The 26669-nt window shown below is 30.7% G+C and overlaps 4 protein-coding genes across 8 annotated transcripts; 3 read left to right on the top strand and 1 right to left on the bottom strand.

Annotated features, from left to right (window-relative positions):
• The first annotated feature begins 1128 nt into the window (after positions 1 to 1128).
• On the top strand, positions 1129 to 12675 carry LOC105213440 (solute carrier family 12 member 6). Of its 4 annotated transcripts, none has more exons than XM_011186281.3 (23): positions 1129 to 1286; positions 1832 to 1945; positions 4871 to 5065; positions 5675 to 5808; positions 6505 to 6587; positions 6685 to 6787; positions 6852 to 6957; positions 7024 to 7153; positions 7210 to 7328; positions 7394 to 7476; positions 7589 to 7724; positions 7792 to 7948; positions 8006 to 8265; positions 8469 to 8721; positions 9166 to 9528; positions 9611 to 9797; positions 9923 to 10138; positions 10199 to 10306; positions 10411 to 10464; positions 11266 to 11364; positions 11910 to 12076; positions 12174 to 12313; positions 12429 to 12675. In XM_011186281.3, the coding sequence occupies exons 2-23, from the start codon at positions 1849 to 1851 to the stop codon at positions 12518 to 12520; spliced, it is 3282 nt and encodes a 1093-aa protein (XP_011184583.1). In that variant the 5' UTR covers positions 1129 to 1286; positions 1832 to 1848; the 3' UTR covers positions 12521 to 12675. The 4 variants fall into 4 exon arrangements, with proteins under 4 accessions (XP_011184583.1, XP_011184586.1, XP_011184584.1 ...); XM_011186282.3 differs by having other exon boundaries at positions 1192 to 1343; XM_011186284.3 differs by lacking the exon at positions 10411 to 10464.
• Positions 9981 to 21783, bottom strand: Rbbp6_1 (zinc finger CCCH domain-containing protein 13). The gene is made up of 13 exons (XM_011186291.3): positions 21436 to 21783; positions 20729 to 20963; positions 20325 to 20501; positions 19421 to 19566; positions 19211 to 19369; positions 18799 to 19142; positions 16905 to 17281; positions 16548 to 16688; positions 16209 to 16484; positions 16060 to 16152; positions 15930 to 15992; positions 15738 to 15860; positions 9981 to 15679 (listed from the first exon to the last, which is right to left on the bottom strand). The coding sequence occupies exons 1-13, from the start codon at positions 21599 to 21601 to the stop codon at positions 13375 to 13377; spliced, it is 4605 nt and encodes a 1534-aa protein (XP_011184593.2). The 5' UTR covers positions 21602 to 21783; the 3' UTR covers positions 9981 to 13374.
• Positions 21784 to 22066: 283 nt separating this feature from the next.
• On the top strand, positions 22067 to 23111 carry LOC105213445 (cleavage and polyadenylation specificity factor subunit 4). The gene is made up of 2 exons (XM_011186292.3): positions 22067 to 22236; positions 22287 to 23111. The coding sequence occupies exons 1-2, from the start codon at positions 22134 to 22136 to the stop codon at positions 23060 to 23062; spliced, it is 879 nt and encodes a 292-aa protein (XP_011184594.1). The 5' UTR covers positions 22067 to 22133; the 3' UTR covers positions 23063 to 23111.
• Positions 23112 to 23360: 249 nt separating this feature from the next.
• Positions 23361 to 25857, top strand: LOC105213446 (malonate--CoA ligase ACSF3, mitochondrial). 2 transcript variants are annotated; one of them, XM_011186293.3, is made up of 3 exons: positions 23361 to 23496; positions 23892 to 24084; positions 24191 to 25857. In XM_011186293.3, the coding sequence occupies exons 1-3, from the start codon at positions 23413 to 23415 to the stop codon at positions 25720 to 25722; spliced, it is 1809 nt and encodes a 602-aa protein (XP_011184595.1). In that variant the 5' UTR covers positions 23361 to 23412; the 3' UTR covers positions 25723 to 25857. The 2 variants fall into 2 exon arrangements, with proteins under 2 accessions (XP_011184595.1, XP_028897007.1); XM_029041174.2 differs by lacking the exon at positions 23361 to 23496 and having other exon boundaries at positions 23749 to 24084; positions 24195 to 25857.
• The last annotated feature ends 812 nt before the right edge of the window (positions 25858 to 26669 follow it).

Raw genomic sequence — 26669 nt, 5'->3', positions numbered from 1 at the left:
GATACGACATAACAGTATTGCATTTGCGCATATGCGCAAATTAATATATATAATATATTTTAAAATTTTAATTTTTAAATATATTTTTTGAATGTCATTTTCAAATAATATAATTCAAATATAATAGAAAATGGATAATAACGATAAAAAATATTTTTTTTCTGTTTGGAAATGATGCAACAAGAAGTTGAGAAAATACTATGAAAGAGAAAGACAGAAAAATCCCAACCAACAACAAAAGAGAATCTCCTGAGAATTTATACCTTAGAAATAACGTTTTTTTGCCGTAAAACAGCAGCTAGGAAAACCTTATTATTTTGATCCCTCATCGCTGTACTCAATAAAATTTAAAACATTCGTGCATTATTATTAATTATTTTTATTGTAAATATTTTTCTTCTTATAAAAAATAAACATGCATCCTGAATTACGTTGCGCTGATTAGAAAATTAAATATTCGTAAAAAATTTTACATATATATTAATCATTGTATTTTCCCAATATTATGTTAATTTAATTTATACTTTCAGTTTTTACATGTTAATCTGTTTTCTAGTTATACAGATACATAGATTTTTTAATATATGGAAGCATGTTTAATATTTACATAATTACTTCGGCTTAGGAGAATAATGGATATATACACATACCTTATACTCGTACATACAACTTTTATGCATATAGAAATATATGGATGCATATGTACATATGTATATACGAATGTTCTAACATACGTTTGTAAATACATGTACATATATCTGAATAAGTAATACTTTATAAACTTTGAACATGTGCATGTGCATGTACATAAATATCTTTTTTTGTTTACCACGTTTTATATAAAAATACTTATACAATTTTGGCTAAAATATTACTTCAGCTTAACTTAATAAACATTTTCGGTATAACAAAGAGCGTTAATATCGCGATTTTATTTGCTTTTCGTATTTATGTTTGCACATATTTCCGAATATTTTTAATCCTAGCAATATATGAAACTAAATATTATCGACCTTAACTTTTAAAGAATAATTTCTTATATTGGCTTGTAAGTATTCAGACATGGACAAACCAATAAACAAATATGTAAAAGAAACCAATGTCACGAATACCATTATTTTAAATTATATACAGTAGAAAATTCTTTAGTGTTACTCATGCGCTTCTCAGCATTATCAGTTTTCTGTTAAACGTAGAATTGAAAAGTTGTTTCTTAATTATAAAACATCGATAGGTTAAATAACTTATATTGTAGACTTACCACTGAGTGAAGTGAATTAAGAAAGGTATGTGTATAAGTATTTGAAAACTTCCAGTGAAATATTGTCCAATAGGATTGCAAAGTAAGTATGAGTATATTGATATGCTTGTACGTGTAAGTATGTGTAAGGCTGAATACAAAATTATGAAGTTTATGCAGTCAAATGTACATACATAGGCATTTGTATGTACATTTGAGTATGTATATAAATAAATTTGTAGATCACATGCATACATATACAAGTGCATACACATCCCCTTACAAAATAGTGCATGGCTGGCTGGCGGTGGTTATTTTATAAACTATTATTTGAACCTCCCAACTTTTAATTATTAACGTTTTTGTTCACTTTAAACAAAAAAAAAACAATGTTGTAAAAACTTATTTGTATTGCTCCAAATTCCATTTATTAAAATTTACTCGATCTTAATACTTTATTATATTTACTCAATATATGTATAATATATTATTTATTACTAGAGCAAAAATAGTATTTATAAAATTATATATTACACCCTAGAGTTTGAAAATAATCATTCTATTTTTTTTTTGCTATTAAATTTGTATTAGAAATATTTAGCACGATAATGCCAGAAAGATTTAAAGTATCTAAAGCTGAGGATGATTCAGATCCTTATCCAACTGATGAGAATGCAACTGGGAAGCTTTTAAATGATATAAATGGTAAGTACAATTCATATATTAACGAATTTATTTAACTATTCTAAAGTTATGCTTTATTATGTATACATACATATATACATATTTACAATGATCCTTAAAGATATTAGCATAGCAATATGTACATGTGATTGGTATATATTTCAAATTATTGTAAAATGTACTCGCAAAATATATTTTTTATTAGCCGAGATAGAGGAAGTCGATGGTTATTTTAAGCTGTAGATTCCCAGAACTTGAATGGTTAATAATAGTCGTTTTTCTTAATTGGCCCTAACCTCTTCAAAGTTATTACATACGAGTATGTTATGTCATAAGTATAACCTGGCCCAATATAAGTATGAGTATATACTCGCAAATATGGCTCATTTCCGTTAGGATTACGAAATATGTACATATTCCACGAGCTACTTACCTTGAGATTGTCAGATGATGTTCTGCATTTGTATGTGTCCAAATATACATATGTATTCTATGTAGGTGAAATATGTATGTTTCCGCGCAAATTGAGAAGCTTTTGGTCGTCAAATAGCTCCTTTGCTAAACTGGTATAAAAAGCTTTTTATATGACAAATGCCGCCCAGGGATGCTGTGGTGGATTCACTTGACATCTTCTGCTTATGTATCACCATTTGTTTTTCGCCAATACGCAGGTCCTGGTACCTTTAAGCTCTGCAGCATACACATTCCAAGGATTCACATTTGTAAAGGAATTCTCTGTGTACAGATTTTCCCTTTGACGGGGAAACTTCTTAAAATATTAGTTTCTCCGTTGTTGAAATTAATAGAAATTTCAATATGAATTTTAGAGAATTTCAATTTATTTAAATATAATAAATTTAGATCCATTAACCACAGTGTTGTGATATTTTCACGATATTTGATGTAAATATTGAACTAATTACATAAGAGTGTAAAAAAAAGAAATTTGATTACAATAGACCTTTCTTTAAAAAATAAACTGTGGTTTAGTTTAAGGATAAACTAAGTGTAAATAAAGTGTAATACTTTGGTTAATTCTTTACATATGTGAATTTTTAATGAGTATGTGTGTAATGACACACTTAGTTCATATTTACTCAAGTCAAAGTCGTTTAAAATAAATAAAATTTGTAAAGTTTAACAAAGCGTTAAGAGAACAATCACCCTTGTATAATAAAATAATAAATATTACTTACTTAATAATATATTTAAAAGGTTATCCCAATAATTAGTGAATAATTTAGTATGCTTATAAACTATTTGAAGTGTGATCATTAACCAAGAACAGGTACCAGTTCGGTGGATTTGTATATCCGTGCCTCAACTTACGTAAACTGTATTTTGTGCACATATATGTATGTATATGTATGTCCGAAAAAATACATATGAATATATACATATGCATGCTTGACATGAATCCTTGCTTCTGTAATTTTGAAGACTTACGCCCAAAAATTCAGATGTAAAATACACAAAAAGCTCAAAAAGGAAAAGCAAATTAGTTAGTTTATAACCATACAAATACTCATTCAAAAAGAACTTAATATAACACTTAAAATCGTAGAATGACCGTTAATAATCTGTAACACATTATTTGGAGTCCCAACTAACATGTCTATTAAAAGTGTACAAAATAAATCTGTGGAAATGGAAATCGGCACACATAGTGAAAAGGAAAATAAAGGTGGGTAGTCCTCAAATTTAATAAAAAATCGCATTCATACTTTTTACAATACAATGAGTATTTGAAAGTAATGTGAAACTTATTGTATTTTGGTGTATTTGAATCACACTATCGTTCTGATCAGAAAAATTAGTATATTATATAAAATAACGATTGTAGGATATTTTCCAATGAGAGGTCACAAATTGCCAAACTTCCAGAAAAGCTCTCTTTGTAATCTTTGTTATCATATCACAGGTAACTGCCTTGCAGAAAACTTTCACGAAATACCTATATGTAAAACTGTGATTGCCGACGGCTCAATTCGTGCCGCAGCGATAATCCCTCAATTATAGAGCATGGTTCCTTACGCAACATATCCTCTGGTGTGCATTTCATGCCTCTAAGACAAAAGATAATTATCTATATGTTCATATATGTAGCCAAATATACATATAGAAATATTTTGAGCACGTAAATAATGAAAAGTACATATCAGATTTGCAATGGGGAGGGAAGTTATTTGACCATTTTACGTTATGCCAAGAGCGAAAACATACAAGGTATAGGTAAAAACCGGAAATTTTTCAGAAATTTCGGGAGTTGGAGAATCTCCATATTCGCCCGACATGGCTCTATGTGACTTTTTCGTATTTTCGAAAATAAACAGAACCTTAAAGGCATACGAAATTCGCAGAAAGAGCAAAAGGTTATCCCAAAAATCAAGTAAATATTTTGTTGAAAAAAAACCAAAATTCCTGAACGATATCCATCTTAAAGGATAATGAATCGAAGGTGTCGAATATCTCACATGTGCTCTGATATCTGTGGAATAAGATTTACCAGAGGAACGAAAGAATTTTGTTATTTGAGAGCCAGGGAACAGGATATGAACTGGTTTGATATAATTAAAACTTAAGTTAACTGTATGTGTCGTAAACGAAATGTCCTTCATATACTCGTTTGCCATATTGGAGTATTCAAAAATCGTATGTATGTATATATAAATAAATTAATACTATTTAATAAATTTATACTCTTACTATTTAGTTAATTTATGTATATGAGAATCATTTTAAAAACTTCAAAATTGGTATATGTATGTATTATAAAAACTGTAACTACATAAAATCGGCATTGTTGGATTATGTACATTGATTCACATGTGTGCACATTTACATATATTATACATATGCAGCTTTACCCATTCATAACTTATTTATATTATTTTTTGTCATGCAAATTCTTTGAAAACTAATTAATATTTTTTATATTGTGTTAAGATCCTTGTGATAATACTCAAGTAGAGCAAAATAACGAAAAATCGAACATCGATGCAAACTTATACCTATATGACGATGAATTGGACACCAGACCACACGTTTCAACATTTATTTCTTCACTCGCCAATTATGAAAACACCATACCATCGGCAACTGACCCGGATTCGAAAACTGCTGCACCTGCAGCTCGTATGGGTAAGATTAAATATGACAGTTAAGCTTTTAGTATACTTCATTAGCGGATTTGCGCTGTTATTACATCGCTTGCGATCTCTGATATGCTCCAAGTCTAGTACTTACATACTTAGTTATATCAAGGATTATGGCAAAGCATTCTTATATTTATGTAATGTGTGAATGTACATAAACGAGTATGTATACGTTTGTATTATATTATTTTCCTTGCTTCAAGAATATTGTACACCTACATATTTACACGTATCTAACATAGTCATTTAGACAATTTGAGAAATTGCAAATTGTGAATGAACGAGTGTAAGTACGTATGTATGTAGTTAGAAACTTGCTTAATAATGATATTCATACACATGTATGGATGTACATTTGCATAAATAAAAATGTAGTATGAGAAAATTTAATATACACACATGGGTGTATGCTTGTAAATATGATTCTGTATATTAGTTGTGGGTTGATTTATATGTATGTACATATGTTTATAGCATTGAATAGAGGACGATTAAATACATCACTTTTTATTAAATTGAACACCTGTCCAAATTAATTTTGTTATATGTATGTAATATTTGTATGTTAAAGTCAGGTGTAATTAATTCTTTTAAGGTACATTGATCGGAGTTTTCTTGCCATGTATTCAAAACATTTTTGGTGTTATCCTGTTTATTCGACTTACGTGGGTAGTGGGAACCGCTGGTGCAATATGTGGATTTTTAATTGTATTAACCTGTTGTTGTGTGGTAAGTTTCACATTTAGTTACACGATATCAAACATAAAATAAGATGTATATACTTTCTTTGGAGATTGTACAGGTTGAGTTCTCTCTATAATGATATTTATATGTATGCATCGAGTTTCGTTCCAAGAAATTATAATACTATATATACAAATGCATATGTTGAATATACATATATGTTCGTATATAACATTGCAACTTGATACACATAAATACTTATGTCTCTTTATGCAGCCCTTTATCTTATACCATGTATGAAGTACAATAAATTTTGCTGAGGTGCTGTTTTTATGTCGAAGAAAAACGAATTGTATATCATATAAAGATATTGAACAGCCATGTCATGGCAAGTAGGTGTGCTCGTTTCTCGATTGTTTCCTATTTCATCATTTAAAATTGGCGCAGATATTTCAACCTTTCCTTGATTTTATTATTTTTACTAATAGTAAAGTAATCCAATGTTATTATCATATAGAAAATAATGATGACAAGTATTTAAATATATGCGTTTGTAAATTAGTTAAACACATTGCATTATCAAATTTTATCAAATATGGATAACCTTTACCCATTGCCATGTACTAATTTTCATAACTGTATAAGGCATGAAAAGAGTTTCAATACAAATATATATAAATATTTTCATATATTCCACCATTAATAAAAAATAACAATGCGCTAATCTCTCAATATCAATAGACCATGTTAACAGCAATCTCCATGTCAGCAATCGCTACAAACGGAGTGGTGCCTGCCGGTGGAAGTTATTTCATGATTTCGAGGTAACTTTTAAAATACGGATGTCGTAATAAATATAATGGAATTATCAGTTATATATGTATGTAAATTTTGGAAATGATAAATTTGTAAATGAAATAGATCTTTGGGACCGGAATTTGGTGGCGCGGTGGGAATGTTATTCTATACAGGAACCACTCTTGCAGCTGCTATGTACATTGTGGGCGCTGTAGAAATTGTGCTGGTAATAAATTCCTGTTAAAAAACTTATTTAAATCTGTATTGCTAAAAATAATACTATATGATAGACTTATATGGCTCCGTGGGCATCAATATTCGGCGATTTCACCAAAGATCCGGACGCGATGTATAATAATTTTAGAGTTTACGGAACATTGCTTTTGCTTGTTATGGGTGACTAACACATTAAAAATTAATTCACTTTAAAGTTCCCAAATAAACAAAAAATTTACATTTTAGGTTTAATTGTGTTTTTGGGAGTAAAGTTTGTAAATAAATTTGCAGCGGTTGCTTTGGCATGTGTAATATTCTCTATAATAGCGGTTTACATTGGAATATTCGACAATATTCATGGAAACGAAAAACTTTAGTAAGACTTCAATAAAATTTTAAGTATGAACTTCTCGCAAACTATATTACTTTCAGCATGTGTGTCCTTGGGAAGCGGTTACTGAAAGATATTCCAATAGACAATTGCACTAAAAGTGATACACTTTTGTCAGACCTCTTTTGCAATGATAATGGATGCGATGAGTATTACACAAGTACGTTATAGATATTACTTGATTTAATTTTTTTTATTAAGCAATAATGATTTGTTTAATATCAGATAATAATGTGACCAAAGTAAAAGGTATCAGGGGTCTTGCTAGTGGCGTGTTTTATGAAAACATTTTCCCATCGTTTTTGGAAGTAAGTATTTTTCAAATTATTATATTTGTGGTTATAGACATAATATTTTAAGGAAAAAAGTCATTTTACAATTTATGTATGTTTAATCGATATTTAATTATATCTTATTTAGAAAGGTCAATTAATCGCATATGGAAAAAATACAGTTGATATTGAAAATATGGCACCATCTACTTACAATCAGATTGTGGCTGATATAACGACTTCGTTTACATTACTTATTGGAATATTTTTCCCATCAGTAACAGGTAAGCATTCCATTCAGATATGTGGATTCTCATGCAGGTATATATGTATATGAGTACACATTTGTAGGCATAATGGCGGGATCTAATAGGTCTGGAGATTTAGCGGATGCTCAGAAAAGTATACCGATCGGAACTATTTGCGCTATCTTAACAACAAGTACTGTGTATTTATCAAGTGTTATGTTGTTTGCGGGAACGGTGGATAATCTTCTCTTACGAGACAAGTACGTAATTAGTATTCTTATTGTATTTATATTAACACTGTTATTCTCTCTTAATAGATTTGGCCAATCTATAGGTGGTAAGCTAGTAGTCGCAAATATAGCGTGGCCAAACCAGTGGGTAATATTGGTTGGATCGTTCTTATCGACACTTGGTGCAGGATTACAAAGTTTAACAGGGGCACCTCGTCTATTGCAAGCAATAGCAAGAGACGAAATCATTCCATTTTTATCACCGTTTGCGGTTTCTTCTAAACGTGGAGAACCTACAAGAGCCTTGCTTCTAACAATTGTTATATGTCAATGCGGAATATTATTGGGTATGTAACCGATCAAATTTCGATGTGAATCCGAAATACCTTAATTTGTATATTATATATTATGTAGTATATTGGCATCGGGTTGCTGAGCAGCACCATTAAAAAATCTAAAATCTAATTTTTGAAATACTTATGTATATCTTTTGTGAAGTGTTTAAAAAAAATTTATAATTACAATTTTTTATGATTGGTTAATTTTTTAGGTAATGTTGATCTACTGGCACCTTTATTATCTATGTTTTTCCTTATGTGCTACGGATTTGTGAATCTTGCTTGCGCTGTGCAAACTTTGCTACGAACACCAAACTGGAGGCCACGATTTAAGTTCTACCATTGGGGATTGTCATTAGTTGGCTTGACTTTGTGTATATCAATAATGTTTATGACATCTTGGTACTTTGCCTTGATTGCAATGGGAATGGCCATAGTAATATACAAATATATTGAATATCGTGGGTAAGTTAATGCATGCATATCCTCTACATACATACTTAACATAATTTTAATTTCCCAATAAACTTCTCTGAAAACCGTTTAATAAAAGAAATATTTATTATTTGAGATGATTTCGGAGAGTTAACGGTTACATCAACTAAGAATTCACCGGAATTCAGTTGGTATTTGAAAATGAAAATATGTTTAACAATAATAGAGTTAGTAGCCAAATTGATTCCCTATGGTTGCAAATAATACTATTCAATTTAGCTTTTAAAATTAGGTTGCATTAAATTTGGGTGCAGTACTATGAAGAAGAATTGTATTCCTATATTATCGTGAACATCAATTTTATTTTTATACTCTTGCAACAAGTTGTACATTTTCTCCAATCCTCATTTACTATATAACGATTTTCGTTATTCGTAGAATTTAATCCGTTTTCAACCTTTTAACTATTTATAGAGCCGAAAAAGAATGGGGAGACGGAATCAGAGGAATGGCATTAACAGCTGCCAGATATTCCTTATTACGCTTAGAAGAAGGTCCACCACACACCAAAAATTGGCGTCCGCAAATTTTAGTGTTGTCAAAATTCAATGACAACTTCATGCCGAAATACAGAAAAATATTTGCGTTTGCTACTCAACTCAAAGCTGGCAAAGGTTTAACAATATGTGTGTCAGTTATTCAAGGTGACCATCATAAAATTACGAATAGAGCTGTAGACGCCAAGGCGGCTTTGAGAAAATTAATGGACGATGAAAAAGTGAAAGGCTTCTGTGATGTAATGGTATCACGAGATATAGGCGAAGGTTTAAGCTCAGTGTAAGTACATATAAATATTGTGTATTAATTATGATATTAAATTGGTTTTCCAACAAAAAACAATTTAAAAATATAATTTCAGAATTCAGACAATAGGTCTTGGAGGTATGAAGCCAAATACGGTTATTATTGGGTGGCCCTACAGTTGGAGGCAAGAGGGTAAACAAAGTTGGAAAACATTTATACAAACCGTTCGAACAGTAGCTGCCTGCCACATGGCTCTACTAGTTCCGAAAGGAATAAATTTCTTTCCAGAATCTAATCATAAGGTAAGTGTATTGTTATTCGTATAAAAAGAAAGATCAGTCCGGATAATTGCGATGCCATCGAGAATAATATTATTAGCACCGTGCTTTATACTATTATAATATAACTTAAATATAATTTTCGCTAGATCGGGGGTAATATCGACATTTGGTGGATTGTACACGATGGGGGTCTCCTTATGTTATTACCATTTCTGTTGAAACAACATCGTACTTGGAGAAACTGCAAATTGAGAATTTTTACGGTCGCACAAATGGAGGATAATTCAATCCAAATGAAAAAAGACTTAAAAACCTTTCTATATCATTTACGTATAGAAGCCGACGTGGAGGTTGTAGAAATGGTAAGACCTAATTTAATAATTTGACTTACACACATTAATATCTAAATAAATTTTTATTAGATGAACAGCGATATATCTGCCTACACATACGAGCGAACGTTGATGATGGAGCAGAGAAATCAAATGTTGAGAGAACTTCGTTTAAATAAGAAAGAAAACTCTAAAATAGTAAGTACGGCATTTAATAGAAGTAATCGTCAAAATTTGTTTAATCCAAAAATTTTCTAAAATTCTTGAATACGTTTCACATATTGTCTGTTTTTAAAAAAAAGGTACAGACTCTAGTGGATTTTAAGGAAACCACCGGGGATGATAAGTTACCTTTGGTAAAGGCTGAGAATAACTTAAAGTATTTGAAAATGTCATCATATTTTCTTCATCATGCATTTCATATTAATACTATAATACACACATAAATACATTGATAATTGTAGGAAGTATTTTCGGAATAAAGTTACCCTACTGCATACAAAATTGCAGCTAAATCAACAGTTAATAACCAAAAGTACAGAAAAAAATATATATGGTATAATGACGAAGTGTCCTTAGTATACAAAACTTAAACATAGTTTTCATAAAAACTAGTTGAACAAATATTCTGTCAAGTTTTATGGACTTTTTAAGGATGAAGGGTCATAAATTTCCGAATCAGCATAATTATATGTTGCCTATTAAGTTTTAATGTAAAAAATATAAGTTTTTTTTACACGTAATAATCATAATGTTCATATTAGTTTTCGATCATACCACATTTATATCGATGGATAACAAGAAAAACTCAGTAAAGACAATAAGTCATATTACGTTTCGCCTATAAACTTAATAAGTGCATATATTTAAAGTTATAGCGGTTATATATGTATGTAAATACCACCTTTCCGCTTCTTCTTACTGTTTTTAAATAGTTTTTCTTGTCAATTCACGATATTTTTATTGATTTATTTGTACACCCATCACGCTTCAGTGTACAATAACGAAATTAGTATTATTGAATTAGCTGTACGAATATAATAATTATATAAGTCCATGAAGCATAAGCGTGAAGGGTATTACTTGTTTGGCATAGCCAAATTAATATTCACTTTTCAGAATGAATCAACCTTGTTTCAATTCATGATACATTGCAGGTGCAGACAATTGTTGATCATCATCATGATGCAACGAAGACTTCTTCAAAGGTTCGGTTTGCAGATCCAACAGTAAATGTAGAGGAAAAGCATGAAAATGTAAGCGTAAAATGTCCATTAATACATTCATATCCGTTACATTAGATTAGTAAGGTTACATCTATGTTTACTTCTTTTCAAAGAAGGGAAGTACAACAAAATCAATTAAGAACTTCGTTTGCCGAAGCTTCCCGAATGTATTTCATTTTATAACTCAATATTAAGGTTTTATTCCAAATTAATATATCTTTGGAAATGATGTACGCATATCGCAAACAAAGTACCACAGGCTTTATTATGAGTTGTGTTCGATCTTCGCTCGTTATTTTTTTTTTTAGTTTCCAAACCCTATTTTAAAAGCAAAATTTGATTTGGTGAATGTATGATGGTAGAGGGTTTTAGATACCAATGTACCTGTTTTTTGGAAACTTATCACAAAGTGTGATTTTTATCGTTCAATGTTCATTGTTTTATATTTTGTTCACTGTCGAAAATCGAATGTAACTTATGTATATTATTACAAACTAATGTAGATTATATTTATAGTTTATATATCAAAAATTAAATTTATTTATATGTACATTACGATATTATGTAATTATCAGGAGGCAGATGGCGATGAAAAGGCGAAGACAAAAGAGGCTGAAATCGACTCACTAGATGCTAAATTGGATAATGGATCGACATTAAATACTGTAGAGAAAGGACAAAGTGAAGATGAGAAGCCTGAAAAAAATATTTTAGGCGGAAATTCAAACACAAACTTAAAACCGTGCGTATTATTATTATAACAGCCAAATTAAGAATTTCCTTTCAGAGATATGTTTTAAAGATTGTACTACATACTAAATATTTAATATTATTTTTAGTGATGAAATTAATGTTCGCCGAATGCACACGGCTGTTAAACTAAACGAAGTTATTGTAAATAAATCACAAGATGCCCAACTTGTCATAATGAATTTACCTGGACCACCACGAGAATCTAAAATCGATCGTGAAAGCAATTGTATCCTTTTAAAATTATATAAAAATTGTTATGCCATAAATCCGTGTAGCCAGAATAATTGTCAGACCACGCTATATTTTACATGCGGTTTTACTATACTTTTTTGTATTTGCAGATATGGAATTTTTAGAGGTTCTTACCGAGGGTCTAGAAAAGGTGTTAATGGTGCGGGGAGGAGGTCGCGAAGTAATAACAATATATTCTTAAGTCATATATATATTTTGAATCTTGTAACATTTTGGTAAATCAGGCAACTACCAATATCAATCAATTCATAATTATTTTTAGCATGTAAATCAAAATTTATATTTTGTATTTAAATACAAAAATGAAATAAATTCTTTGTTACAACTAAAATCATATTTTAATAAATGCTTTTTCTGTAACGTTAAAGATTTTGAAAATAATGACGATTGGTACTACATAGCATCGCTCAATCTACTCAAATCCGTAATTTGTATATAAAAATGTAGCTCAATCTACTATTAGCAGCGTTGCCCTTCTTTCTCCAAAAAGCTATCAATTTGTCAAATGAAATATCTTACCAGTTTTAAAACGCTTCAGAACTGCGTAGTAACGCACATACATATTTAATTGATATGTGCATTAATATTTAAATCACGAAACAAATTAGAAAAGTAAAATCATACGTTATATTGCTATTGAAGTATCAAAAATCAAATAGTCCTTGTCCTTGTTTATATGATTTCTAATTCTATTAATTCACCTTGTATGATTAAAGTCAAATGTGTATACTATAATAACAAATGGTTACCATATTTTTCTAATATCGATTGTTACTTAATCCAACGGAACCCGAAATCAGTTCTCTTTGAATACTAGCCAAGTTAAATTGATATTTGAACATATATTCAGAAGAGACTATCTACAAAGTTCTTATATAAATAATAATTAAAATCTATTAGTTTATTCATTATTTATTGGGTCATACACTCATCTGTATGTATGATTACATTCTTATTCAATATTACACAAAATCTAATATAATAGCTATACATTAAATATTTCCAATTATTATTTAAAATATGAAGTATGAAAAACTATTTTTTGTTTTTCTTCTTCTTCTTTGAAGATTTATTTCGTTTTTTGTTTTTCGCATGTTTTTCTTTTGAACTAATAATGGATTCTGCTGATTCTGAACGTTTGTGATGCTTTTTGTCTTTTTTATACTTGGGCTTTTTCCTTGGCTTATCCTCATCAGATTCAGAATCAGAGCTCGTATCAGCAGACCCTGAAGAACTGCCGGAGCTTAAGTTATGCGATTTCAATATATTTTCCGTTTCAGTGAAATACTTTTTAATATTATGAGTTTCACTTTTATTCCTTTCTTTTGAAAGGCTTCTCTTTTTATGCATTTTGTCTACGTTTGAAGAACAAACCTCGGTATCACGATTTTCCAAACCTATTTTTTTCGACTTATCTTTATCTTTCAAGTTGTTAGTTTTATTTTCATTACCCTTAGGTCCTGTAGTGGCATACGAGCTTTCAGCATCACCTCTATCTCTAATACGTGGCCTACTTCTTGATGCCATTTCAATTTCACGATTTGATTGCTTTGGAGATTTGTGACGACTATCTGGAATATGATCTCTTTCACGATCGCGGATTCTTTCACGCTCTTTGATTCTATATTTGTCATTTTCATGACATCTATCGCGATCACGATTTCTTTCTCGATCTCTATCTCTACTTGATAGATTTGTAAACTTATTTGCACCTCTGTCACGATTTTCACGGCTATTCCTACTATCGCGACCTCGATCTTTAAATTTATTTCTGTTTCGCTCTTCCGACCGTTCATAAGCATTTTGACCAACTGGATTACTCTTCATATGCTGTTTGTTGCGGCTTTCCCGACTAGGTGAGTAGTCATATTTCGTAGTGACTTTGCTTCCTAATCTTTCTTTTACCGATTTAACCACTTTGGGGGAATGTGAGGAATCATCTTTTATTTGCACAGAGCGTTCTTGGCTATTACTAGTTGGTACTGTGATTTCAAAGTTTTTAATTTTGTCTTTCGGAACAATCCTCGGTAGTGATTCACTGTACACCCTCTGATTATCATTATTACCATCAGATTTATCAAAAGGATATATAGCCTTAATAGCGCGAGCAAATATTGCATTTTCGGCTTTACGCAATACTTCATTAGTTACTTTATCATTCGTTAACTTCTCATTCTGGTAATCAGTGCCTTCTTTGGGCTCTAAACTAATTATTTGACTAGCAACGCATATATTATGGTCATCAATTTCCCATTTTGAAGGTTCAGGGACGGGAGCATTATTTTTTACCTTTTGTTGACCTTGAGAATTTAAGTCGTCGAATTCAGTCTCATAATCAAGAATATCTAGTACTGAATCAACACGTCTAAATTCAGTATCGTTTGTATTTAAGTCTGTTTTAACCTTATCTTGAGAGTTTTCTTGATCACTACTTTTTATTGTATCAACATTATCTCGAAAAGATAATGAACTATTTGTAATCACCTTACTTTCCTCATTTGAAGTTATATCGTCAATGTTTGAAATGTTATGGCATATATTCAACTCCGGTGTTCTTGATATATAAACATCTTTTGCCTCATCAAATTCATCATGTTGTTTCCTTTCCTCAGATTCAGCTGAGTTCTTTTGTCTTTCTCGATCCCGTTTACTTTTTTTGTCTTTCTTCGTTTTTCTTCTTTCTTTATCTTTCCTTTTCTTTTTACGATCCTTATCTTTGGGTTTCTTTAAGTTTTTCTCATCTTTGCTAGAATTCGAACGCAATTCATCCTCTTTACTTATGGTACTGCTATGTTTAGTTTTCTGTTTTTCAGGGCTTTTATTGCGATCATAATTTTCTGAGTTTTCGTTCTTTACAGAATTTGCTTCTATTTCTTTTACTATTAGATCGTCAGATGTGTTCATACATTTCTCAAAATCTTTTTCATTATTTCGCTTTGATGCCTCATTCGAATTGCCTTCTCGTTTATAATAATCATCTGGCTTGCTTCGTTCAATACTTTTTCGAGAAGAAATAATATTGTTTCGCGAACGTTTACTATTGTTCTTTTCGAATTTCTCACAACTACCAGACCTTTTCTTTGACACTGGCGTGGGACTCCGAGTTCTTCTAACTTTTTTTTCAGTAATTCTCGTTATGGTTTTCACATCACCTTTATCTGAGCCACCTCGAAACTCTAATTGTTTCTTATCTTTTGTGTCACACGAGGGACGATCTTTTCGCTTTCTTGAATTCATATAATCTTGCTGATTAAAATGGTAAGCGCTATTATAAGATGATGGATTGAGCTCATAACCAGGTGGTGGAGGTTCTAAGCTCTCATGTGGATTCTCATTAAATCTGTAATAAAAATTGTAAATTATAAATATACAAATTTCGAGTCTCACAAATACTTTACCTCTCCTTTCTTGAAACTGGATATCTGTCAGATTCAAACGAACCAATGGTACTACCTTGATGAGAATACCAATCCAAGTTGTTTTGCCGTAAAGAACGAGTTCTTTCTTCACTTGTGCTACGTCTGTCAATTGAAATAAATTATAAATATTATTTCAATAAATTGCATAATTGCGTATTAAGAATATTTGACCTTAGCATTGTTGATTCCGAATGTAAATCTCCTCTTATATTATGACTTTTGCCAGTGTCCCGTCTACAAATTGAAAGTAAAATTTCATTTATTTAATTTCACTTAATTAAATCAAATACTGCTTACGTACTTTTCTTGAAATGTATGAGTGCGGCTTCGTGAACGTTTATTATAAGGCGATCTGGAACGTTTTTTTATTGGAGATTTGGACCAAGATCTTGATCTATTAAAATCAAATAATTTAAATTATTTATTTTGTTTATGTAAACCCATATATACCTGGAACTTTTATCACTAAACGAGTTAGATCGTCTCCTTCTATTTGACTTATTACGATCAAATCCATTATCGCGCTTCCTTTCTGTATCATGTGGTCTAACCTTCTCCTTGACTTCACGAGAAATTCGTCGATATGGTGAGGCAGGAATTCGTCCACGATTGTGTCTTTCATTAGACCAGGAACGGCGACGTTCCATAGAACGACGTCGATCTTCTCTCCGGCGTTCTTTTTCTTTCATAAGTCGGTTAAAAGTTTCAAGTGGATCTTCAATTATACTAAATATTCATTGAGATTATTAAGATAATATGTTCATTTGACTTAATTTCAGTCATATTTACCCAGTACCAACTTTAGCTGCTACACCCTGATAAACTGAAGCCAAATTACTGTTAGCATGATGCATCTCAGCTGGTGGGCATCTGATTGGTGGAAAGCCAGGTGGAGCATTATGAAACATCGGTCGAACAGAATGTTGATAACTAAAATATAAATTGTTCATTTATCAAAAAACGCTAAGTTCATTTTCATTGTGACTCATATTCAAAGAAATATATTTTCAAACATCACTACGCAAAAGGCATGCGAAATGATAAATGTTTAATGATTTTTGTCATCATATTCGAAAAAAAAAAAATTACTTAGCACTCTTGCACTCTAAACCAAAGATAGGATATTCTCTGACATTTAATACATACGTGACAGTAGGCCTAGGGCCCATAGGATTGTATACTCCGAATGGCAACATAGGTTGCCCTTGAACTATTGTATCTTGAGCTATTACATGTGGAAGTGGCATCTGCTGATAAGGATTAGCTCTATTTGGCGGACCTGAATATACATCCATTAAATGATTCGGTCTAGGTGGACGTAGTTGAATCTTATTCGGCCCGTAATGCATTGATGCATTTATAGGATGCGTGAGCTGTTTCGCCGTAGAATTTTTATAAAATACGTTGCCATTCGCATCTTCTTCAGGATAATCCCTTTCTAATTTGTAATCTTGATCCCATTCGTTAGTTTGAGTATCTAATCCAAGATGATTATCACTCTTATGGGTATCTGAAGGTGATACCTAAAAATAAATGTGTTATTAAAAAATGTTATATCAATATTTGTACATATTTTTGTTTATTTTGTATATATATATATTTTTTTTAATATTTCATTGCGTCACATTTCTCGTATAAATTTCACTCATTCATTGGTTTTTTGCAACTTTCGCAGTTAATAATATGCAGCAAATCTTGTCCAGATTATAAATCCGCCAAATAATCAATACAAGAAAACAATGCCTCCTGTTGTTTCGAGCGTAATTTTTGTTTTAATACACCAATACCTGACACAAATAACCCAGTCACAGTTTAACATTTTTGGATATTTTATTCCTCCTTTTACAGAAATATGTTGTAAAAATTACAATGAAGTGCTTCCACTTGAATCTTTCGATCTCTGCTTACAAATTGTATTAAGCAATAATATACTCCATCTTTTGAACCAATCCATTAATAAAGCAGACAAAGTTTTTAGAAACAAATTTTCGGTCTGAAGCTATTACCATTCATTCATAAGCCTTATTGCCACAAAGTGCGTATTGCATACAATCGAAACAAATTATTATTGTCAAATTATTATTATTTTACACACTCTTTTTGGTATTCATCAGGATTTTCGTGAATGAAAACAAAATTTGAATCAGTATACTGAAAAATACACCATGCATTAGTAGTTAAAAGTATACATATAATATATTTTTGATATGCCAAGAATTTATATTTACATTATAACGGGTGCTTATGTTGTTGCTTTTATAATGAATTGTTATCTTCTACCGTCCACACAATTATAAATAAATTAACCATAAAAGTTTTGATAATATTATTTTTCACATCCAGTAATATAATAGGCTTATAGGCTATAACTTGTGCTGGGAAATATTTAATGAAAATTTGCTTTGAATAAAAACGTTTAATTATTTTACGAAACTATGCCCTTGAATCAAAAAATATTTCGTCATACACTCAAAGACTCAACTATGTATGCAGGGTAAACCTTAAAATTTTACAAAATTTACATACATATTATTTACATGTTTTTGAAAAATAAATTCACATAGTTTTTATAAAATATTCTACTTTATTATAAAAACGTTAAAAAAATACTCCACCGAACATTATTTTCATCTTAAAAGCAGTTGGCCTAGACTATTCCCATTCAAAGAATTTCCATATTAAAATATATACTCAATCGTATTTGCATTTGTTTATAAAAACTGTTAAAATTATTTGAAGCAACAAACCATGTCCAATTATTCTAAATAAGTAAGTTTTGTGTAATTTTTAGTTTTCTCTTATTGTACTTATAGTATGAAAACTTATATAAATATTGTTATATTAGTATTTTATACGACAGCTTTTTTGTAATACTCATACTGGACCATAGATAAAATAGGTCTTATATGTAGGACACGTTTCTGTTTCTTTTGAAATTAATGCTACAGAGTAACTCAGACAATTCGTATTGTAATTTCAAAATATGTTTGGGTTAACTTAACTAAAACAATTTATGTATCGAAAATAGAAAAAGAGTTACCTGCTGTCTATGATGTGGTGAGTTTTCTATACCCGGGGGTTTCGGATGACTAACGCTACGCCCACTAAGTTCAGTTGTTCCACTATTCAAGTTCTTAACCGGCACTGGAGGCATCATTATAGTAATATTATCCTCATAATCTGACTCCACCTCCTCAGTTTTGGCTGTCTCAACCTTTGTTCGGTTTTCAACCATCTTGACTTGTGACCCATTGTCCAATTTCAGTGCCTCCTTTGGAGTGACCGTTTCTGCTCGCACTTCTACCGACTTGTTAGCGTCAGCTGTATTAACATTGTTCACTTTCATCTTTGCTGATGTATTTTCTTCATAATTATTAGATTTTTCTTCAACGAATAAAAAATCAACGATTTGTTAATATTTCATATCAAATATTTTGTTTGTTAAAAAATACCTATTTTGGATCTTATATTTGTATAGCCATTTTCATTTTTGAACGCATTTACTGAATTTCGTAAGAAACGATTTGGAATCAATGAACCCGGCGAACAGCCCTTTTCCTTACAATCTGGACATTCATTGTCTTCCGATTCGAGTAGTGCACTGCGTACACCTAAAAACTTATATTTGTAGTAAAAATAAAACTATATAACTCTTAACTTACAGTCATCACAAAACGAACTTCCACAACACGGAATCATAACAGCATCAACGAAGAGGTCTTTACAAATGCTGCATATCAAGTCATCCGGAATTTCCTTTTTTTTCTCAATTGACACTTTTGGCTCTGGGAAATCTGCTGACGTTTCTCTGAAGAAATTTCAGTTTTAGAATTCGAAGAATTAACTTCTTATAGTATTAAAAAATAGATTATCTTAATAAATAAGAATATACAGAGCTACATATTCATATAATTATCTAATAAAGATTGAATCCGCTTCCACTTGGAAAGTTGGTTCGCCGATGCTGTAGGGGTTATATAAATCATGTCTAAGCATAGTACGGGTAATCATCGAGGCTACCTAAATGTAGATATAGGAAAAGAGTTGTAATATGTGGTGGCATGAGCTAGTAATGAGGAAATACATATAAATATGTATTAGTTATTGCAGTTTCGGGACTCGCTGTAAGCAAACGGACATTGAAAAATGTGAACAGAACTGAAGTAATAATTAATTAAAAATATTTGGAAAATATATGAAATTAACTGTACAGTGAAATAGAAATCGGTGTATGAAAATAGTAATTATGTAATTTCGAAGAAAAAGGCTACAATAAATAACACAATCCGTTTAAGAGAATTTTTAATAATTTACTCTGCAATATTTCTTTTGTAAAAATATTTACAGATAAAACTACAAAACGCCTTGCATTCCCTACCTATTAAATATTTGTCTGGATGGGTATAAATAATAAAGACATTGCAATTAATTTCAATATCGGTTATTCACTACCGAATAATTGGATATGGAACATGTTAACGAATTCAAACAATCTTTGTTTAGTAACAGTTAAATATAAAATTTTTAAATATAAATTATAAATGAGGAATGTTATATATTGCTTACTTATCATCCTTATCGAGAAATGATCTTGGTATGCCCGTATTTCTTTTGATGTCACTATGTTCCTTGCCTAAAGTGTAAGGACAATTTTTAATCCAATGTCCCGTTTTTTTGCATCTGTTACATCGATACGTTGGCGGAACATCTCCAATTTGTGAATGTCCTCTTATTCTATGATAACTACAAAATTAAATATATAGTATTAATAGAAAGTATATCAATAAGTATAAGTGTTGCATATTTATAACAAGTAGTCTTTTATATGGTAAATGTATATATATTTGGAAAAAAATTACTACCGATAATGTCCTTTAACTTATGGAGTCCATAAGGCAAGAAAATAACCTATGATTATTTATTAATCAGTTTATAAATCAATGAATTTGTTTAAATTTGTTTACTCTTACCTTTTCGGATCGTAATCAGCAGTACTTTGAATCATCATTTCAAAAATTTTGTCTTCTTCACTACCTTTCATTTTTGATAAGTCTAAAGAATTTGCATCTCCTCGTGATATGACTCGCGTTTGTTGTGCTTTTTCTATATTCTGGGTATTCCACGCCTTTTTGGGTTGAGATATCGGAATTCTCGCGATAATAAGCGATGTGTTCTTAGGTATTAAAGCAGAATCATCTTGGTATTCTTGAAGAAATTGAAGTTTATTATTCACGGTCCAAGCATATAAATAATAATATACTTTATGGCAATGTAGAATGTAAATAATTGTCAACTTTTAAACTCTAGATTTCCGTTTTCAGGACCTTGCTGTTGTTGTACTGAACTGAACTGAACTGTTTCAGGAAGCTCAGTTCAGTTTTAAATAATACAAAAACACAAAGCATTCATATAATAATGATAGACATCGAACTTCTGCCGTACTATTTTGTAAGTAATTAATATATAAGTTAGAGTACATACGGTCGATTGGTTATTGAATTATTTTATATGCTAAATTAATTTTTTCATGTGAATAACTATATTTTTAGCTGATGTAACCAGTAACCAATAAATAGGAATAATGTATTTATTCAAAATATACATAAATGCACTTTTATCGCTATAGTTTTCTTGGAATATTATGTTGATTGACAAATCCACTAATTAAAACACATACCTTCTTTAGTTTGAGCATTTGTTATTTGTAGATCAAAATCTGTCACTTTTCCCAAACGTTTTTGGTGTATTATTGCCTTTTTTAGATCTCCAACTGAAATATTAAGACCGTCAAACGTGACGGTGTCAAAGTCTAGTGCACTTTTGAATTTATAATGTACAGACATTTTTGGCCAATTTGTTTGCCAAAACAATTGGCATTAAGAAGAAATCACAATTTACACGAATAAAATAAATCAAGGATGGAAATTTTGCAAAAAAAAATACTCTCAATTCGAGTAAACTCGCTTACAACTTTTGCAAAGTGCATGAGCTATACTTAAGGAAATGTTTGGAAGGAGCTTTGAAAATAGCACTGTAACAAATAGACACAATAAGTATTTTAAGAAACAATGCACAGGGTGGTTTAAAATAAAATCAAGTGTTCTCGTTGAGTAAAATTGTTTGGGTAGGATTGACTACTTCAATCTTTTTTTTAATTTCAAGCTTGTTGATCTTCAAATTATAAACAAAAAATTGTGGACTAATGTTTTAATTATTTAAAGAAACATTATATGAATGAAGTAAATCTTAACCTTAGATGTTTATTAATGGTCATATGGCAACATTGAAAATTAAAAAAAATATTAGCACTTAGTGGCATCTTATTATTTGTAGAAATGTTTATTTTGTCGCTTGGATAAATATTCAATAACAAAAATGGAAATTTTACTCGCAAATGTTAATAATATAGATTTTAAAATCGAAAAAGATTTAATTGAACAAATTGGCGCTGTTCCTTTACCGTTTTTTGGAATGGACAGTAAGTATAAGATAAAATCATAAGTGTTAACTAAATTAATCTGTTTCTAGAATCAATGGCTGCCGTTTGCCAGTTTGTAAGCACTCAAAATGGTTTGGAGTGTGAGAAAGGTTCATCCTGTCCATTTCGACATATTAGAGGAGATAGAACTATAGTGTGTAAACACTGGCTAAGAGGATTGTGCAAAAAAGGAGATCAATGTGAATTCTTACATGAATACGATATGAAAAAAATGCCAGAATGTTACTTTTACTCACGATTTAATGCGTGTCATAATAAGGAATGCCCTTTTCTTCATATCGATCCAGAAAGTAAAGTAAAGGATTGTCCATGGTATGATCGCGGTTTTTGTAGGCACGGGCCCCATTGCAGACATCGTCACGTACGCCGCGTACTTTGTAGTAATTACTTAGCCGGCTTCTGTCCAATTGGCTGGAATTGTAAATTTATGCATCCACGCTTCGAACTACCACCAATTTCAGATACGACAAAAGAAATTTTGCTTAAAAAGGTGCCCACTTGTCACTTTTGTGGAGAATTAGGGCATAAAGCTTCGGCGTGCAAAAAGAATCCCGATGCTAACGAAAATAGTGAACACCGTTTTAAATTTAATGGCTTCCAAAAGCAAAATCAAACATATAGTTTTAAAGAAAACACAGAATGTAAAAGCGGTACTGAACATGTCTCATCAAGTAATAATTTTACAAAGGTGCCAAAGCCTTTAGATGAAATAACTTGCTATAAATGTGGAAACAAAGGGCACTATGCAAATAAATGCCCTAAAGGTCACTTGGCGTTTTTATCAAATCAGAGAAGTCACAAATAAATAAAATAGCAATGATCTAACTAAATAAATCAAACATAATTAAATAATATTTTTAAAGCCAATTATGTATAGCGAAAATGAGTTTTCGATTCGTAAATATATACAGTAACAAAGTTATAACGTAGTTATTTTGGTACTGTCCAAAATCTCATTGTTCCTTTACCTTTCCTTTTTTTCAGGAATTCAATTCAAAAGTTATATGGGAAATATTATATGAATATATTGTGGTTATTACTGTAAAAAATATTTGCATTCTAATATTTTGTCATTTTATACAACACCCTGTTCGAACCTACATAAACCATGAAATTGAGAAAGTTCCCTATGGATTTCACTTCATATTTTTTATAATGCTTGCGACAAAAAGTGCTATTGTGTTTAAATATATATATACGCGAATATTAGTGCCAAAAAAGTTTTCAACAAATATAAAGGTAGGAATTAATAAATGAAGTGTCTTAATAAGTTAATAAAATTATTCGAAACACAATCTTATATAATGAATCATGAACCGTTGCATTTGATATATTTCTCTAATCTACTATTGACTATAGCTTAATTGTATAATAGGAAGTTCGGACGCACATGCACAATGCACACGGAAATTTTACGTGTTCATTAATGAAATTATTAAAAAGAAAATTAATAGTAATAGAAATTCTCCCTTGGGTCATCGTTGAATGTTGAACACGTCTTATCAGACATTTTTCTGCATTTGCTAACTTTTTAAAATTTCAATCGTTACGAATACAATCTAACTAACAAAACTATTATACTGACTCCAATATATTACGAACATATTAAAATATATTGCATTGATTTCCCTTAGATATCTGAATACCTTACAAATTTGAGAGAATATTTTAGAAAGGAAGAACAAAATGGTGGTGTGGTACCTATTTTCAAAAAAGTGTTGTTACATGCAAATCATATTGCGATTAAAAATAAAACTGCTGAATATTCTTACCAACAGCTTTATTTAGGCTCAAAAAAGTTGTCCATTCAAATATCGAACATATGTGGTATGCTACTAAGAGTAATATATAACTATATAATTATATGTAATGTAATACAAAACTTACAGCATTTTATCAAAATATTTGTTAATACATTGTTTTTATTCCAAAGGTAGTGGTGCATCAAGTAATATTGCTGTTTTTTGTGAAAATAACGCTTTATTGCCATTAACACAATGGGCATGTTGGATGTCTGGACAAATTTTTGTGCCACTTCTGTATAAATTTCCATTTGAAACACTAAGTTTTATGATTGATGATTCCAAATCAAAACTCATAATTTCTGGAAAACTATATGAAAAGATAGCAAAGAAGCTGGCGGAAAATTTTGATATACCGCTAATTATTATTGATCATGATTTTATACCAGAACACATTATGACTCGTCACTTTTTGGAAAAGACTATACTTACGGTCGGCGATAATGTTTTCTTAGAAGGTACTTTAAATAACGACTTTTATTCTTATACGGTCGCACTGTTGGTTTATAATAGCACTGCAGCTCAAAAGCCAAAAGGAAGCCAAATAACACATAAGAACCTGCTGTCTCGAATTACAGCAACATCAGAAGCTTGGAATTATAAATCAAGTGACTTTTTGCTAAATTTGTTGCCAGTAGAATTCAATGCTTATAGCGTACATTCTATGATGTGCTTGTTAAATGTTGGTGGTAAAATATATTTCAGCGATAATATCAATTACGACGAGATATGGAATATAATACTTGGTATAAATCAGCGTGTAAAGGATAAACCCAATTTGCTAACAGCATTACCTTCAACGTATACTAAAATCCTCAAAATATATAACAAAGCATTTTACAATAACCGTAGCATGGTTAAATATATCAAAAGCTATTGTACACTTAATTTTCGACTTATGATATCTGGATCAACACCCTTACCAATGAATATTTTCTATTTTTGGTATAAAGTAACAGGTCATAAGCTTCTACGTTATTATGAAACACCTGAAACCGGAGCAATTCTAAGTAATCCATATATCGAAGATAAATGGAAGAAACGGAAGCCAAACTCATTTGACCTTACGTTTCCGCAAACCATAATTCGTATTGTCAATCCTAAAGATAAAACAATACTAGGACATACAGTTGGAAATTCAAAAAAACCAGTGGCTGATAATACTACTTTAATGGTGTCTTTTAACGCCAGATATGAAAATTTGTTAGGAGAACTCCAGGTATCGGGACCCAGTATTTTTAAAGGATATTTACATCAAGATGATAATAAAGTATATTTTGAAAACAATTTTTTTAAAACGGGAATTATTGTAGAATTTGAAAATGATTCCTTTACGTTGTTGGGACCTGGTGACAGCGTAGTTTTTAAAAGAACAGGTCGAAATATTCCAAGTCATGAAATAGAAACATTATTAAAAACCCACCCAAAAATAAAGGATGCAGCAGTTGTAGGCATTCAGCGCCCTTTCTTGAATAATAACATTTGCGCTGTATGTGTTATTGAAGCAGAATCAACTTGCGATTTAAGTAATATTAAGCTGTTTTGCTCTAAATGGTTGCCTCCATATATGTGCCCTGATATTTTTAAAATAGTTCCCTATATAAATCGAAATTCGGAAGGAAAAATTGAAAAAAATCACCTAACGCAATTGTATTATTTGTGATATTGGCATTACATGTTGCTATAAAATTTACGTATAATTATTGTAAAATATTTCAAATGTATATTGTTAATATTGTTTTTATAAAAGATTTAATAATCATTACTCTTAACTATAAAGTTCGATTTAAATACTGAATTCTGATGGAACTACTATTTTTTCACCACTCGCAACATGTAGCATAACTTGATTAAAAAAAATTGGTGGCCTTCTGCTGCGCTTTAAACCTTAAATAACCTTGGTCCTAACCCAATACTGGGCGGTATTTAATCAGAAAGGAGTAGTACACGAAAAAACTATGTACCCCATGGTGTCGGACCGACCAGTGTTAAATTATTGAAACGCTTATGTTCGCACTCGCTTGCTATTAAATTTTTACTGCGAAGGCGTTAATACGTAAGTATCAAAATTAATTGTAATTCATAATATCAAAAATCAGTTTTGTTGTAATAGGTAATTATCTTGCGTAAGCTGCTGATCTTCCTTAGCTTGTCTATTTATCCTTAAATAGACGCAACCCTCTAGTCAAAAATTTAACATTTAAAATATTTTTCATATCAAGAATGGTATAGTTCACACAAACAGACAGTACTTGTGGTGCAACTCTGCGCTAAAATGTCCTTAAAATGAGTAACAGTGTTGTACAATTATCTTCGGTGTAGAAATATTTGTAGGTGCGCAAAAAAAATTGTACACCTTATACGCTAGACAGACGGCAGAGTTATCCCAGATTAACTGAGCTTTTAATCAGTTCCAATTTTGTGGGTGACAGACGGCAGCAAAGCGAATTATAAACTCTCATAACAGCTGATTGGCAATAATATTTCCATTTTGGTGAAATAAAATTGGATAGAAAGCAATTATTGCGGTTGTTAGCCGCATAAATAGTACAAAATCACTAATTATTAAAAAAATAGACATAAATACGTTATTATTAGAACTTCCATCTT

This window comes from Zeugodacus cucurbitae, chromosome 6 (genome assembly GCF_028554725.1).
Source record: "Zeugodacus cucurbitae isolate PBARC_wt_2022May chromosome 6, idZeuCucr1.2, whole genome shotgun sequence".
Lineage (NCBI taxonomy): Eukaryota > Metazoa > Arthropoda > Insecta > Diptera > Tephritidae > Zeugodacus > Zeugodacus cucurbitae.
The sequence above is the reverse complement of the archived record's forward strand: the minus strand, read 5'-3'. Positions and strand labels throughout refer to the sequence as shown.